The sequence below is a fragment of the Otolemur garnettii genome, unplaced genomic scaffold, assembly GCF_000181295.1.
Source record: "Otolemur garnettii isolate 467f Iridium unplaced genomic scaffold, OtoGar3 scaffold00056, whole genome shotgun sequence".
Lineage (NCBI taxonomy): Eukaryota > Metazoa > Chordata > Mammalia > Primates > Galagidae > Otolemur > Otolemur garnettii.
Window position 1 is genome coordinate 7,076,674 of NW_003852451.1, and position 17,582 is coordinate 7,094,255.

Consider the following 17,582-nt stretch of genomic DNA (forward strand, 5'->3'; position numbering starts at 1 on the left):
TAGGCAGAAATCAAGTAGTTCCCCAGATTCCCAGTCAGATAAGCTAGGGTCCGGGAACTGATGAAGAATCTGAGTAGAACCCAGGCATTGAGGAAAAGGGGCTGAAGAAAGAGGAGGCTTTCCAGGCACAGAGGTCGTGTTTGGTACTGGGCATAGGCCACCAAATGCCAGGTTCCATCCTCCCTTAGGGCCAGGAATCTGAGTTTGCTCAAGACTTTCACTGTTAGCTCTGAAACCCCTAAGTTCCAGGAATCCTCCCTAAGTTCCAGGAATCCTCCCAGTGCTGAACGGGGAGAGTTGGCCACCCTAGTAGACACCTTCTGAGAGCCATCAGCTGTCCTGGGTTCTGTCAATACAATTACTCTTTTGTATGATGTCATCAGGCACCAGAACTGGCTGGTCAGATCCAGCACATGGAGTTTATACAACAATTATGCTGAGTGCTTCCTTTCACAGTTCTGATGAATATTTTTCAAGCTGTAACTTGTATTAGTTAGAAATTGTTAGGATTCTGACAAAGGCATGGCCCAGTGATTCCAAGAGGGAGTGTGGAAGATGAGTTTGGGTGGGTGGGAGAGGAGGCCCCGACTCGGCGGCTCCTCCCTCAAGGTGCTGCCCTTGGAGAGGCATCTTGGGGTCTGCCCACTCTGGGACTGTAATCTCAGTCTTTAAAGTGCATGTAATTTGAATTTTTAATTCAATTTAAGCCATATGATATTCTGACATCCTCTCCTCAGTACTTCTGTGGGTTAAACAAGAGTCCATGGACCTGGGAGATGTCAGGCTGAATTTCCTTCAGTAACAGCAATTTCTTAATCACCATGCTTGAGAAAGGAACTCAGGGCGCCTGACACACTCTGGATGCAACAGTTTATCAGTGCAGTTTTATGGCTATTTTGTTGTAGCATCAACAGTTCTCCTATTTTATGCCAGATAATCTTAAAAAGTTAAAGGTGTGAACACTAAAGACACCCATTTAGACAGGGCCCACTGAGAGGACTCAGGCTATTTCTAAGAAACATGAAGTATTTGTAAATTAATAGTTGGCTGCAAAGATCCATTTTGTGCTGGGTATATCGAATGTCCTGATGTTTTTCGTGCATTTATAAATATTCTAAATTAAAGTGAGTGTGATATTTCCAAACATGTATACCACAGTTACCATTTTTGAGTCATTTTAGAAATAAGTGCTTTGCTCTTTGAATTGGCATCATTCATTCTGTGAAATCAAACAATGAAGATTTAGCTCTGTTAGGGGAAAGACCGAGTTCCCAGGGACTTTCTTATCAAAAACATTTGCTATTTTCAAGACTCACACCTTTCCTGGAGACCCTTCGGGCACTCCCTGGGCCTAAAGTACATTCTCTGGATCTGTTGAAATGAATTTGACACAGACAAATTTCAAATCCCATGTCTGAGATAACAACTAAACCCAATCGTTCACAAAGACAGCACCACGACCGAAACACCACACAGCCCCAGTGGACTTCGCAGAAGTCAGAATCGTGGTGTGGTTCCTCTTTTGAAAGAAAAATAAATGTTTTTTATAAAAATCCCCCTTTGAAAGGAAATGTAGGAAACAGATATTCCCAAGGCTGGGAAGTCCCTTTCAGGAGCAACATTCGTATGTGTATGACAGTTCATTAAATTATTGAAAAGATGATGGCTCTGAAGAGTCAGCAGTCTCTCTGGTAACTAAGGTAACCTAAAAATGAGCATGACACTTCTAATGAGGTTTTAATCTTCTCTGTCCGTGAAATACATCGAAGAGTGAGGTCACTTACACTGACGATCAGCCCAAAGGAATCCCTTTGGGATCAGAAAGCTCAACTGTCCATTCTCTATGTCCCCCGAACACACCACCGCAGGCACCGCCCATGAGCTGGTTTACGTCTAAACATGTATTGACACAACATCAGGTTATCAATTTTGACAACCTATAGATCAGCTATGAACATAAACTATCTAGGCAAGTCCTAAAAATAAGAAAATTTTACAGCCAATCCTTATGGGTTTACTGGGCCAGCAATGTGGACATACTGAGTTCCGCAGCATCTGAGGCTCTGTGTCCACTAGAATTATGGCCCACACTGCTCCATAAGCACATTCCATACAAAGACATGAGGTGTGGAAGTTGCAAGGAGGGGTGATAATTTTAGGTTAAAGGACCTTAAAATCCTTGAGGAAAAAGAAATGAAAAATGCTGCCACATTTACTACCTGTGTAGCTGCATGGTCAAGTTTAGTACAGTGACAACAGCTGTCCAACCAGTGCATCAGCCAAGTATTGGTAAATAATGTGGCATAAGTGAATCTCAGCTACATGGAATACTATGCATCCACTTGGCTCAGATCATTTGGCTCAATGCTTGTGCCATGTCTGGGAAGCTGCTGACGCAGGCTGGGGACCTTTGCTGGAGCAACTCTACTCAGAATGTAGGCTGGAGCCATGTTTTCATCCCATGGAAATGAGAGGGGACACAAATATTTCCAAATAATAATCCAATCTCCCACTATTAGTAACGTAAAATGTATTGATCCCCAGCCCCGCTGGATCCCACATGGTGATGGCTGAAGTACAGAGGGAAAGCCCAGCCTCATAAGCACAGGTGGAGCCTCCACTGCACCACGTCTGCTAACCCACCAGTGGCCAAACCAAGCCACATAACCAAGCCCAGCCTGGAAGCACAGGGAGCCCACTCCACCTACCACAAGGACAAGGCGATTACATGGCCACGCCCAACACCATGGAGCCAAGAGGTGTTTTCATCCCACAGAAATGAGAGGGGACACGAGTATTTCCAAATGATAATCCAATCTCCCCCTCTTAGTAACCTAAAATGTGTTGATCCCTATTCTGGCAACTGACCTAGTAATACTATGGTCAACTGCTTTGGTTAGTTTTGGCTGCAAGAGCAGAGACCTCCAAATCTCTGTAGCACGTGGAGACAGGCTTAGCATACTCACTATACCTTACAAAAGAAACAGCTGCTTCCCAGCCATATTCCCCATGGCAGGGTAGGCCAGCTGGGGCAGCTCTGCTCCAAGGTGTCGCTCTTCTCCTGAGACCTGTCTGAAGGAATGGCCTCAATGGGGGATGTTCTTGTGGCAGTCACTAAGAGCAGGAGGCTGCTAGACACTCGTGCTGCCCCTAAAAGCTCCTTCTCTGGATCAGTCTTCTGCTACTTCTGCTATTGGATTTCACGTGCAACACCTGCCCCGCCAGCCAGTGCTCTGGTTATCATGAAGAGGTGCTTTGTACATTATCATGCTTTGTGGGAACATATGGCCCTTTAAAATGGAAAACTATATTGTGGCCTTTAGTAAGACTAGATTCTGCTCTTAAGAATGTGTTTTAGCCAAAAATGTTAAACCTTTTTCATTTTATAACACTTTGCTTTTCTGCTTATGCTGTATAACAAAAGGATTAAAGATGGGTAGGCTCAGTTTGAAAGACATTTGTTTCAAAACCCAAAGCACCCTTGGAGAAAGAGGTGATTCCAAGCATGAGCCTGGAACTTAGGAGATGCCTCTGTGAGCTGAAATCATGACGTGCTAGGAAGTGTTCCGAAACTACTGAAAAGGGCAGGACTCAGGAAGCAGCACAAACATGCTCTGTCTTACCAGCCATTTGTACGCTAGTAAGAATAGGAACCAAAATAACTACAAAGAAGGCATCCTCAAACTATGGCCCATGGGCCACATGCGGCCCACCAAGGACGTTTATCCAGCCCGCCAGGAGTTTTTGCCACTGCTGCCTGTCCTGCTTAGTAGCCAACTCGTCCTGGGGCCCACCGTCCGGCCCTCCAACGGTCTGAGGGACAGTGAACTGGCCCCCTGTTTAAAAAGTTTGAAGACCCCTGGAGTAAAGCATACGCATTTTTTTTTAACCCAGGAGTTCATAATGAGGCCTTAAAAACCACACTACGTACTCATCACTTTTGGAAAATGGAGGGAATAGAGTCATTATTTTGAAAAGAAAGACTTACATATATGTCCAGCCTTTTCTGTATGAACTACATCTCAAGGCAACAAAGAGCTGATGAGAGAAGTTGGCCTTTATATAAATATCCTGGAAATTAATGAAGAACTAGGGATAAAATGAGAATATTTTTTGATTTGCTACCTCTGATGAATTAATAAATCCATATCATGTTGGCCAGTAGCAATTAATGTCCCAAAAAAAGGAACAGCCGACTCTAGACAACTCTTAATGGAAAGTCACTAAGACACTTAAGAAACGTTGGCAAAAATATCAAACCTGAAGCTGATCAAGCTCTAAATCTAACTATCATTCTACAGGGAACATAAAGTCAGAAGAACAAGTGGAAGGACCCTAAGGATGTAGTCAACAAAACTGAGACTGAGGGAAACGCTATAGGCAAAATCTCTCAGGGTTTTTTACCCTCAAAGATGGAAGAAAACAGAAAAAGATTAGGAACTTAAAGGTTAAAGAAACCTAAAAAGGCCGACCAAACAATCACAATATACAAATGTCAAGGGTTCTAATGCAAGAAATGAACCATAAAAACAGCAAGACCGTCAGGGAATCACAGATCCTGACTTGACATTGCATAGAAAGGAACACGGTTAGTTGCCTTTCCTTAGAATACTGGTATTGCGATTGGTTTTACATTTGTATCTTATATACCTCTGCCCTCCCAGTGTGATTAGTCCTCTGCTGGATCATCGATGTGACTACCCATTGACTCTTAACAGACGAACGAGTGTTTCTCGTTACTCACCTAGCAATGTCCTCAGGAGAGCGCTCATGGAGACCCAGAGCTCAGTAGATACTTCTATGCTTCTGTTTTACAGGAAACTACTGCAATATAAAATGCTACCTTGGCTGGATATGAACCTTCATCAGTTTGTGGAGGACAGCAGACTGAGCATAGAAAAAGGATAAGACAGCCCAGGAGCTGATAATTGTTAGATCTGGATGATAAGATTCATTAACCTTGTTTCTCTCATTTTGAACAGGCACAAAAATTTCCATATTAAAATGTTTAAAAAGAAAAAAACAAGAAAAAAGTGAAAACTCATTGGGATAAGAACAAATAATAAATAAGTAACCAAAACTCAGTTTTGGTCACAGAAATCCAGCAGTGGCAGCAAGGGGGCTCTAGTAAGTTCCCCAGGGAGATGGAAGTCTGGCTCTTCACTGGACACCTGTCTGACCTCTGTGAACTAGAGTTCAAATTACTCAGAAGGTGCTAGATCCCACAGTTCCTGGTCTTCTCCAGCACAGCCACATAGAACATGGAACCACCTGCCGCCGACACCATCTCTACCAGTGCTGCGAATTAGAGGCTGGGCCAGGGGGTCCACGGCAGCAGTGCTGAGCTGCACACTCGCAGGACGTGGACCTGCAGCTGCTTCTGGAAATCAGACCCGTCTCTCAGCGACACTCGCCATAACACAACTTGCCCGGTTAACACGGCATTCCATTTCACAACCCATCAGTGCAGAGCTGGTTTCTCCTCCATTCTTAGGAACCTTGACTTAGATCTCATATATGCTTACCTCAGGGACAACGTGTGCAGTATCTTCAGGATCCTGCTAAGTGATTAGCAAAAAGTGCACATTTGACTACTAAAATTGAGGAGGAATGATTGTACACTGGATCCAGCCGTAAGGCAGAGACAAGCAGGGAAAGCAGGGGCATGTTTCCCCCTGAAAAGAATCTATAGCTCCAGAGTGCCCACACGGAGGATGACGAGGAGCAATTAATCATGGTGCTTAAAAAGATCCCACTTTATCTTCACCACACATTTTATGATCCACAAGCCTCAAAGTACGTCGCTAACCTATTTGTACTAGTGACAACTGGTCAGAAACCTCGGAAAACACAGATGCTGCTGGGTGCCACTTAACAGGAGAAAGGGAAAAGGCAGAAATCTAACTATTTGTGACCCAGTTCTGGGGGCTGGGGAGGGGCCACTGCAACCAACAATACCCAATTCCTATCAGAATGTTCTTATAAGAAAATTTCTATGGAAACCAACTGAATGCTACAAAGAAAACAACGTTAGCAGCTAAATATTCTTCAAGATTTAAATCAAGACTCGATCTTCCAAAAATTCTTCTCTAAGACTTCTTGTATGCTCATCCTTCTGTCCCTGTGCGTTGACTCAGTCTCTGCAGCTAACGCGTTGTCATATTTTTCTTCTGATGCTATTCTCTAATTATTTGGGGGTTGCTTCTGATGCACGTGCTATATACTCAACTGCACGTCAAACTTCTAGAGGCCAGAGAATAAGCTTCTAATCCCCCATTTCTCAGTGCAGTGATACGGAGGCACACGCACAAAGCCTTTGTTGGGAGAAGGAAGAAGGGAAGAAGAAAAGAGGGCAGGCACACCCGCATGTCAGTGTACAGGACGACACACTGCATTACTCTGAAGCTCTAGTTTGCGTAAATAGTATCTCCAAGACCATCTATAGAAATACATCTTTAGACTAAATTCAATGTCAAGAAAAAATTTATAGTTTTTACAATCAAGATGAATCATTAAATATGGGACCCACTATAAGTAAATATAATGATTTAGGTAACTTGGTGCAACTACTATACTATGAACTGAAATAATCAATTAATCCTATGATCTTATTACAACGTCATAATGATTTCTTCTTGAATATACCTTATGACCCGTTTTTCAAGATGTTTTTAGTTAAGTCAAACTGCAAATTATTTAGTCAACATTTGGTAATATGCACATAATTTTAAGAAGCAAAATTAAGTCTACAAGTGACCAAGAAATTAATTCACCAACTTTAACAATCTCTGGTACTAGTAATAAATAAAATTACCTCTGAGTAATTTGGTGAGAGGTATTTCCCATTGCACTTAGCAATGCTTCTCAGAATTTTTAACGCTTTATCTCCTTTCTTCCGCGTAATCAGCCAACGGGGAGATTCAGGAACCACCCTGGCAAAGAAGGAGTGTTTGAGTTATGCCTAGGAATTTCAAAATCTAAAGGTTTGTGATTTGAGTTTTTCTATCAAAATGGATCTTGCAATTAGATATAAGTTTGGGAGACTATCAGGGTTGATAACAGGCCCCATGAAATGAAGATTTTCCTTGCAAGGTCATAACAGACAGGAAAAATGCTACCTGACACCTGGATTGTTGCTCATCAAAATAATCAATATGATATTGTTCTTGCAAAACCAGGATATCCTACAATATGATATCTTTGTTTATACATGAGAAAAGAACTGGGATTTAGTGAGTATTAGGAAAAGATTAGGACAGAACTTGATTTATGTTAAATGACTTGCTCATAAAATTAAATTAGAAGAATCATTAAGATATGTCCATTCTCAAAAAAATCAAGTGTATATATACCTACAGCTTTTTGATAACTTTGTTTTTTGATCTTAACATTTTCTTATTCCTCAGAGAATTCCTGAGTAGTATTAATTTGCTTAATAGAATATAAACTAGTTAATTTTATTACATTTAATTTGTATGGTATAATACTGGCAAATATGGTTTGTTGCCTTATTGCTTTCATGAAAATATTGCACAATAATAAAACATAATTTAATACTCTACTTAGAATTTCGCATTTTTGTATTTTATTAATTCATTTTAATAACTTTTAATCAAATAACAAATAATTTTTCTAAGTCCTCAAATTCTCTAAAAATTCTCAAAGCACATAGTCATTTCGGAGATGTTAGAAGATTTCCTCTACCGATTTCATTTTTGTGTTGGCTTGGAGTCTACATTTCTGTGGAATAAGTATAAATATGATAATAACCAAAACCACATTACCAGTAATAAAGGAGGAAGAGAAAGTTGGGCAGCGTTATGGCTAGCTGGATCCCTTGCCAATTGGGGATAAAGTAGGCAATTCCAGGGAGAATTATGATTCCAAGGGTGAAGAACATTTGAATCACTATTCCCACAATCCTCCTTTGTTTTGAACCTACTATTTCTGTCACTGAAGGGAAAACAAACACAAGAGGTTAGGGAAGCTCAAGATGGGCTCCAAAATAAACACACAAAAACAGAGACATTACACCTGTCATAACTATCAGCCTTGCTGCAACACGGGAACTCAAAGATGCACTTGCTGAAATGATGGAGGTGTGTCTTCCTAATGCCTCACACTTAGCTCTCACCCTCTTCTTAGACAATTACCACAAGCATTTCCCACCTTCCTCCTACACACCCAGACCCAGCCCTCTTCTGCATTCACCAGAGGAACACGAACAATGTCTGTGTTGGTTTTAGGACAGATTCAATGATGGTTATTTTGAAGGGTACTTGTAATTATCAAATTGTAGGTACAGTAAGCTGCTTACATTTTTTCATTGTATCTCTAAAGATCTGTACATTTCAGTCTCTGTAGGAGATTCATTATGAACATCAGACTCTACAAACACTTTTCATTATCACAAAACAGCTTCTATTAAATGGTAATTCTCTCCATAGTATGAGATGTTTTGTTTGTGTTACAGTTCTTTAAAAAATTATTGCTGGGACCCTTTCTTCACTTGCCCCTTCCCCTAACTGCTTTGCTCTTTTCTGATCATCCTGGGATTGCTGTCCTAAGATTAGAACTTTGAGAATTCACCTGGACTTGGGTCCTCTTTAAAATGCTTCACATTCCAAAGTTACCCCTTCTGCTGCCACCAGTGACAGCCAGCCACTCCTAACACTCTTCTATACTTCCCAACCCACAGGAAGATCTTCAGAAGCTCTGCAAAGGGCAGTGCATAGTAATAATAGAAGGGAGTGGAACAAAGATCTGGGGCAATAACCTAAGGTGAGAATTTGCATTTCCCTGGTCACGAATCTCCCTTGACTCTTAAAGAAGGTGGCTGGTCCTAGACTAGAGACAGAGCTGAAGGGAGCAGCCAGGACCTTCTCAAGCAATGGGAGAGAAAGGTAAAGGGAAGTTTTTCTTTCTCTCCTACCTAAAAGGTCAAACTTTGTAGTTACAGCAAAAGGTCAAAAATGAACTCATATAGTAAAAATTTCTCCACTTGTGCAGAAAGAGAATTAGATAGTATTTGAAAACACAGGAAACTGTGTCACAGGGCATAATCTACAGAAAATGCTTTTAAAATGTTGTTTCAAGGAGCTGTTCAAATTTTATAAAAATTAATTTCTCATAAGGCAAAGTTGGAAGCCATATGATGTTCCATATTTGTTTCCCAAAGTAAGGGAGCATTTTAGTTTCTAAAGCAGTCAGAATCCTGGCTGTCGGCCCTGCCACCTGCAGGAGTCATTGCTGCCCTGCACTGAGACCTCCTTTGTTAAAGGAACGCTGGAAGGCTGCTGGTCAGCACTTTCCAGCCATCCAGCCCTGCTTTCCAAATAGAGGAGAAGGTACAACAACATCTTACCAATCACGTAGCAAGTCATCCATGTCCCCTTTCCAAACACACCTTGCAGGAAGCGGAAGATCACAAACACAGGGAAATTTGGTGCAAAGGCCACCACAATGCCCGTGATGCCAACGCCAAGACAGGATATTAAGTAAACGATGATCCTGCCATACCTTTTGGGGAAAGAGAGAGGAAATGAGCTCACTTTAAACATTTTCTTCAACACAATGGGAAAAAAGCAACTTTGACTTTAAGGGTTGCTAAAAAAGCTTTAAGTACAGTAAATGTGTTCTCCATATCTTCATTATTACAACCAAAAGATAGTTGAAAAACTGTATGTCTTGTTTTAGGCCAAAAACAAGGCAAATAAAACATGTACCTCTAAAGTGACATTACAAAATTTAAAGCGTGGGACGTGTTTCTCGTGGTTGCAGTTTCCCAAAGGATGACCCTCTTTACAACAACATATTGTAAATTACTCACATATTCTCTCTGGTTGTTGTTTCACATATCCTCTCTGGTGGCCCAGGCATGAGACTTGCTAGCATTTTGTGGGCTGAGTCACAAGGAGGAGGGATAGAAAGTAGCAACGGTGTGTGACAGCCAGAAGGCCTGGCCTTGGATCTCTCTGCTCAGCCATCTTCCAGTCATGATGGCCCAATCTCCAAGCTCTCCAAAACTCAGATTTTGTTCACTTGTTTTAGGTTTTTGTTTTTTTCTCACCTTTTCTAGACTTTTTTACTCACCTGTTCTAGGTTTTGGACATCCTAATAACTACACAGTGGTATCCCATTATTGTCTGAATTGGCATTTCTCTGATGACATATGAGGTGCAGCATTTTTTCATGTAGAAAGGATCAAATAAGATGTCAGTGTGAAAGCTCTTTGTGGACTACAAAGTTCACAGTCAGTGTGAACTGCTTTTAATTTTTGTATTTTGTTTTCATCGTTAACATAATAATTATTAAATAGCTAAGAAAAAAGGAACGGAGTATTGTGCATAAATTCTAAGAGTCTGGTGTTAATTGCTTCAGTATAGTTGTGTTGAAATACCATCTGGTGAAATTTCAATGTCAATGACCATAAAGAGATTTGATCCTCTGAGATTTTTCCTGAAAAGTGTCCACAATATTTACACATATAGCATTTTGCTTGAGTCAGCAAAGTAGAGGAAGCAACAGCTTGGTTTAGTGAGATTTTTTTTTCTAAAGTGACTCTATTTTATAGAGCAGTTTAGGTGCTCAGCAAAACTGAGCAGAAAGGCCAAAGAGTTCCCATATGACCCTGCCCCACACATGCACAGCCCCCGGCCACTATCAGCATACTCCCCTAAAGTGGTACAGCACATGGGCCCACACTGACACTTCATAATCACCCAAAGTCCATAGTGTACGTGAGGGTCACTCTTGATGATGTGCTTTCTATGAGTTTGGACTCATGTATGATGACAGGTGTCCACTACTGAAGTATCACACAGAAGGGCTGCACTGCCCCCAAATCCTCTCTGCTCCACCTGTTCATTCCTCCCTCCCCGCCCAACCCCTGGTAACCACTGACCTTTAACTATCTTTGTGTTTTCTCCCAGATTTACGTAGTGGGAATCACATCATATGTAGTCTTTTCAGATTGGTTTCTTTCATTTAGTAGTATGTATTTTAAGTTTCCTCCGTGTCTTCTCATGACCTGACAGCTCCTTTCTTTTTAGTGTGAAATAATCGTCTGAATATATCACAGTTTGTTTATCCACTCACCTACTGAAGCATATCTTGGTTGTTTCGAGGTTTCGGCAATTATGAAAAATATTGCTATATACAGAGGATGCAAAAAAATGTATACACATTTTAAGAAAGGAAAAACCTATATCAAAATTGTAATATTCAGTATATACCAATAACAAAAGATGTACACAAGTCATGTTGAGCACCTCTTGTAATTGCAGAAATCAAACGTGACTTGAGCATTACAAATTTATTAATACAGTTTTCTTTCCTTTCTTAGAATGTATATAGATTTTTTGGCACCCTCTGCATACATACAGGGCTTTGTGTGAACATAAGTTTTCAACGCTATAACAAAGAGTATAATTTCTGGATCATATGGGAAGAGTATGTTTAGTTTTGCAGGAGACTGCCAAACTACCTTCCACAGTCACTGTACCATTCTGCATTCCCACCAGCAAGGAAGGAGCGTATCTAGGGGTCTACATCATGGTCAGCATTTGGTCTTGGCAGTGTTCTAGGTTTTGGCCATTCTAATAACTACATAGTGGTATTTCATTATTGTTTTAATTGGCATTTCTCTGATAACATACAACATGGAGCATCTTTTCATATGCTTATTTATCATCTGCATATTTTCTTTGAAGAAGTGTCTGTTAAGATCTTTGTCCCAATTTTTAGTTGGGTTATTTACTTTCTTATTGCTGACTTTTAAAAGTTCTTTGTATACTTTGAAGAATAGTCCTTGAGTATCACACATGGCCTTTACAAATACTTTCTCCCAGTCTGTGACTTGTCTTTTCATTTTCTTGACGATGTCTCTTGCAGAGCACGAAATTTAAAAGTTAATGAAGTCCAGCTTATCCATTCTTTCTTTTATGGATCATGCTTCTGGTATTGTATCTAAAGAGTCATCACCAAATCCAAGGTCATCTAGATCTTCTCCTATCCTATCTTCTAGGAATTTATAGTTTTAGTTTTACATTTAGCTCTGTTATCCACTTTGAGTTAAATTTTTTCAAGGGTGTATTTAGATTCATTTTTTTGCATGTGGATATCCGGTTGTTCCAGTACCATTTTGTTACCAAGAGTACCACCTTGTCTGCGTTGAATTACCTTTGCTGCTTTATCAAAGATCAGCTGACTCTATTTGAGTGTACCTCTTTCTGGGCTCTCTATTCCGTTCCGTTCATCTACTGCATGTGTCTGTTCCTTGACTCACACCATGCTGCCTTGGTTATGGTAGCTCCATAGTGAGTCCTGAAGTCAGGTACTCCTCTGACATCATTTCCTCCTTCAATATCGTGTTGCCTAATCCGCATGTTTTGCCTTCCCGTATAAACTTTAGAATTGGTTTGTCAATATCCACAAAATAACTTGCTGGAATCTTGATTGGGATACACTCAATATATATATCAAATTGGAAGGAACTAACATCTTGAAAATATTGAGTCTTCTTATCCACAGCTCTCCATTTATTTAATTCTTTGATTTTTTTCATCAGAATTTTGCTCATACAGATGTTAGGCATATTTAGTTAGAATTATACCTTAGTATTTCGTTTTAAGGGGTGCTAATGTAAACAGCATTGTGTGTTTAAATTTAAATTCTAGTCACTCACTGCTGGTATAAAGAAAAGCAATTGTTATATGTTAACTTTGTATCCTGCAACCTTACTATAATCACTTAATAGATTCAAGAGCTTTGTTGGTCAAGTCTTCTGGTTTATATTTTTAAAATAAGCAATCATATCATCTGTGATCAAAACAGTTTTATTTCTCCCTTCCTAATCAGCATATTTTCTTTTTCCTTTTCTTGCCTCATTGTATTAGCTAGGGCTTCTAGTACACGCTGAAAAGAAACGGGAAGGGGGAAGTCTTTGCCTTGCTCCTGATCTTAGTGGGAAGCTTCTAGTTTCTCACCTTTGAGTATTATGTTAGCTGTAGGTTTTTTGTATATATCCCTTATCAAGTTGAGGAAGTTTCCCTGTATTTCTAGTTTACTGAGAGTTTTGACCATGTATACATGTTGGATTTTGTCAAGTGCTTTTTCTGTATCTATTGATATGATTATGTCCTTTTTATTTTTTAATCTATTGACATTATCAAGTATGTTAATTGATTTCTGAATGTTGAACCAAACTACCATATGTGTGATAATTCCTACTTGTTATGGAGTATAATTCTTTTCCTATATTGTTGTATTCTATTTGCTGACATTTTGTTAAGAATTTTTGTGTCTATGTTCATGGGAGATAGTAGTTTGTAGTTTTCTTTCCTTGGGATATTTTTGTCTGATTTTGGTATTAACATAACAGTAGCTTCATAAAACAAGTTAAGGTGTATTCCTTCTGCTTGTATATTCTGAAAGAGATTATGGAGAATTAGTATAATTTTTTTCCTTAAATCATCAGTAGAATTCACCAGTAAAACCATCTGGGAAGAGTGCTTTCTATTTTGGAAGGTTAATTACTAATTCAATTTATTTAATAAATACAGTCCTATTTAGATTGTTTATTTCTTCTTGTGTGAGTTTTAATAAATTGTGTCTTTCAAGGAATCATTCCATTTCATCTAGGTTATCAAATTTAAGAGCATAGATTTATTTGTAATATTCCTTTATTACCCTTTTACTGTTCATAGCATCTGAAGTGATGTCACCTTTTTTATTTCTAATATCAATAATTTGTGCCATTGCTTTCTCTTTTTTCTCATAGTTAGCCTGGATAGAGGCTTATTGATTTTATTTATCTTTTCAAGGACTCAGCTTCTGGTTTTATTGATTTTCTATATTGATTTCTTATTTTTAATTGCATTGATTTCTGCTCTAATTTTTATTTATTTATTTTCTTCTGATAACTGTGGATTTAGTTTGCTATTCTGTTCCAGTTTCCTAATGTGAAAGTCTAGATTACTGATTTCACATATTTTTTTCTTTTCCAATATGTGCATTCAATGCTGTAAGTTTCCCTTTAAGCATAGCTTTCTTTGCATTCCAAAAATTTTGGTAAGTTGTGTTTTCATTTTAATTCAGTACAAAATATTTTTTTGAAAATATTTTAAGATTTCTCTTGAGATTTATTCTTTGATCCATGTTATTAGAGGTGGAGTGTTTAATCACACCTCTAATTTTCCAGCTAGCCTTCTTTTATTGATTTCTAGTTTAATTCCACTGTGGTCTGAACAAAGACATTGTATGATTTCTATTTCTTTAAATTCATTAAGGTGTGTTTTATGGGCCAGAATATGATTTAACCTGGTGAATGGTACATATGAACTTGAGAAAAATGTGTACCCTACTGTTGCTAGATGGCGTGCCTATAAACGGCATTTTAGCCAGCTGATTGATAGTATCACTAAGTTCAACTATGTCTTTACTGATTTTCTGTTTGCCAGATATGTCCATTTCTGACAGACAGATGTTAAAATCTTCAACTATAATAGTGGATTCATCTACTTCTCCTTGCAGTTTTATCAGTTTTTGCTTCATGTACCTTGATGCTCTGCTGTTAGGCACATACAAGGTCTGACAATCAAGTTCAGGAGCTCATCCTAGAAAAGGTGCTACATTCCTCTGCTGAATACCACTATCTGTATACTCACCTTTGGGGTACTCCTCATGGGAAGCTATGCACCAGTGTCAGTGCCTAGTCACCTTAAAAGCAATTTTGGAACTCTTTTTCTGGAATGGCCATCTGAGCCCTATCACATTACCCTTGAGGTCCTAAATGTCAGCAAAATGTCTTCCTTTCAATATTTCCTTTATCTTTGGGTAAAGAAAAAAGTCACTGGGGGGCAGGTCAGGTGATTGGAGAGGGTTTTCCAACACAGTTATTTGTTTACTGGCTAAAATCTCCCTCATAGACAGTGCTGTGTGAGCTGGTGCATTGTTGTGATGTGAGAGCCACACCTTTCTCATGTCAAGATTTTCAGTTAAAATTTTCCTTACTGTTTCTCTATTGATGTTTACTCCATCTGCTGTGCTTCTCATATTGGCCGATGATTTTGACGCACAATTCCATGAATTTTTGCAATGTTTTCATCAGTCAGATTCCACATATAAGCAGGGTTATGTAATATCTGTCTTTCTATGTCATGCTTATTTCACTTAGCATAATGTCCTCTAGTTCATACATTTTGTCACAAATGATACGATTTTCTTTTTTCTTTTTTTTTCATTTCCTTTGGATGTCTGAGCCCAGATGTGGGCTTGCTGGTAGTTCTCTCACCTTTTTACTTTTTCTGAAACTTTCATGCTGTTTTACACAATGGCTGTGCCAAATTACATGCCCACCAGAAGTTGACAATGCTCCCTTTGTCCACACCCTGGCCAACACTTACTATCTTCTGCCTTTTGGACAATAGCCCTTCTAATAGATATGAGGTGATATCTCAGTGTGGTTTCAATTTTGCAAGCTGTCCACCTTATCCATTAGACTCCTTGACATATTAACCATAGTAGTTTTAAATTCCTGGTCTGATAATATAACTTGTTTGTCATATCTGAATCTGGTTCTGATGTTTGCTCTGTCTCTTCAGAGCCTTGAAATTTTTTGATAGCTTGACATGATGAACTGGTAAAAGGAAGGAAATGCTGCTAACAGGCCTTTAGGAGTGGGGTTGGGAGGTGTTGGGGTAGGGAAATCATTCTGCACCCCTGTGAGCAGGTCTCAGTGAACTTGTACCTCTGAACTGGGAACTTCACAAGTGTTTTCCAGACTCCCTCCCACCCCAGCTGGGAGAGGATGGTTGGAGGGGACTAGAGGGGGTTATTTCTGTTCTCCCCTGTGGAAGGCTAGCAGCATCTGGAATATTTCTCTTGCTCTACTTGGAATGCTAGAAGGAGCTGGAGTTAGCATCCCCTGGTCTCTGGAAGCTCTGAGAAAACCCCAGAAGGTTAGGCTCCAATTAAATAGTTTCTTCAGACGGTGAATAGGGTTAAGAAGAACAGAGCTTTCTGGCATGTTTCAAAATGATTCCCCTTCCCCTCCTGTGCTAAGCATGAGGAATTTTTCTTGATATTCATTTTGAGATCCTACTGGAACTCCAGGATGTAAGAATGGCAAAAGCGCGAGGCCCCTCTGACAGGGACTCTCATGAGTTTTTAATTCTCAAGCTCATCCACACTGAGCCTCCAGCAACTTATCCACCCAGGCTCCCCCCAGGAGGTTTCAGGGCAAGTGTTGTTATTCTTTGTATTCACCCGCATGTCTCTCTAATTAGGAGGGCAGTCAGGAGGAGGGTGATAACAGTTTGACCTATGATCTCATTTGTCTTATGGAGCTAAGAAGAGTGGTTGGCATTTCAGTTTGCTCAGCTTTTTACTTGCTAGGACTAACAACTGCTAAACTCCTAATATGCAGGTTGAAAACAAAAATTCCTACCTAGACCTTAAAATTAACTCTCTCCTTCCTACACTGTCCTCTCATAGACATGTGGCCCACTAAATTCCTTATTGTTCTTTCCTTCAAGGACACAAATCATAGATGTACAGGAAGAGAAGGAGCTGCAGGCGGGGCAGTCCTGCCAGGAGGCAGAATTATTCTCGACTCATCTTTCTTCCAGGCGTGGCTCATGCTTTCCAAACAGCAAGTACTCTCTGAGGACAGATGCTCAATCCCCCACCAGAACACAGGCAGGGAAAATCCCCCTCCTTTAAGAAAGTTTGGAGTATGTTTATTGATTATGAAAAACAAAAGAATACAAAAGAAGCAAAACCTAACTTTTAAATTAGGAAGAGTAAAAACAAAACAAGTAAATACGTAAAATATATAACTCAGTTCCAAAGGGCAGCCAGCAAGGAGAGAAAGTGATTAAGAAAGTAAGGTGAAGTTCACAAGGGCTAGAAGTAGAAATGGGAGAAAGGACATTGGTAAAGGGGAAGAAAAGGGGAAAGAGCATCTGACGCAAAAGCCTAAGGGAGAATCTCACGTGCAGAGGAGTGTGGGGGAAAGGGAGGGCTAGAGAAAACGTGAGAGGGAAAGAGACAGACAAAGAAGCCTGATGTTCTACCCATTTCAAAGCACTGATCTAATCAAACTCACATCTTTAATTGGCTACAGGATTTGGGGCCCTTTATAGTTAAATTAACTAATTATTTAACAATTGCCATTTGAAACTCTCTAAAAGGTATCCTTAGCATTCTCCACTGAATGGCACAATCACAAGAACCCACAAGGCTGGACTGGAGTAACCAGAACAAAATTAGACCCGATATGGCCATGGGCCAAAGATTCCCAATCTGTACCTCTTTTGAGGGATATAGAGAGGATTACTAGATTATTGCAAATATTTTCCCAGCTAGAATTGGGATAAAGGAATAGAGTTAAACATGAATACAATAACATCAGTAATATCAATCTGAATAGCATGACTGTCTTGCATGTACACACCCACCATGTTTTCCCATTAGCCGGTCACATTGATGAATATAAAACACAATAAGAGATATCATTCCCTTAATGGTTTCAGGAAAATATCGTTTCAAAGAATTTTAAATAAAATATAAGGGTTTCTTTT

At 39.6% G+C, this 17,582-nt stretch overlaps 1 protein-coding gene across 1 annotated transcript in view; it reads right to left on the bottom strand.

Annotated features, from left to right (window-relative positions):
- Positions 1-17,582, bottom strand: part of SLC22A3 (solute carrier family 22 member 3) — a 46,345-nt gene that overhangs the window by 23,265 nt on the left and 5,498 nt on the right. The window contains exons 3-5 of the mRNA XM_012806708.2: positions 9,365-9,519; positions 7,785-7,953; positions 6,815-6,932 (exon numbers count right to left, since the gene is read on the bottom strand). Of these exons, the coding sequence (XP_012662162.2) occupies positions 6,815-6,932; positions 7,785-7,953; positions 9,365-9,519 (442 nt within the window). The remainder of the gene's footprint in view (positions 1-6,814; positions 6,933-7,784; positions 7,954-9,364; positions 9,520-17,582) is intronic.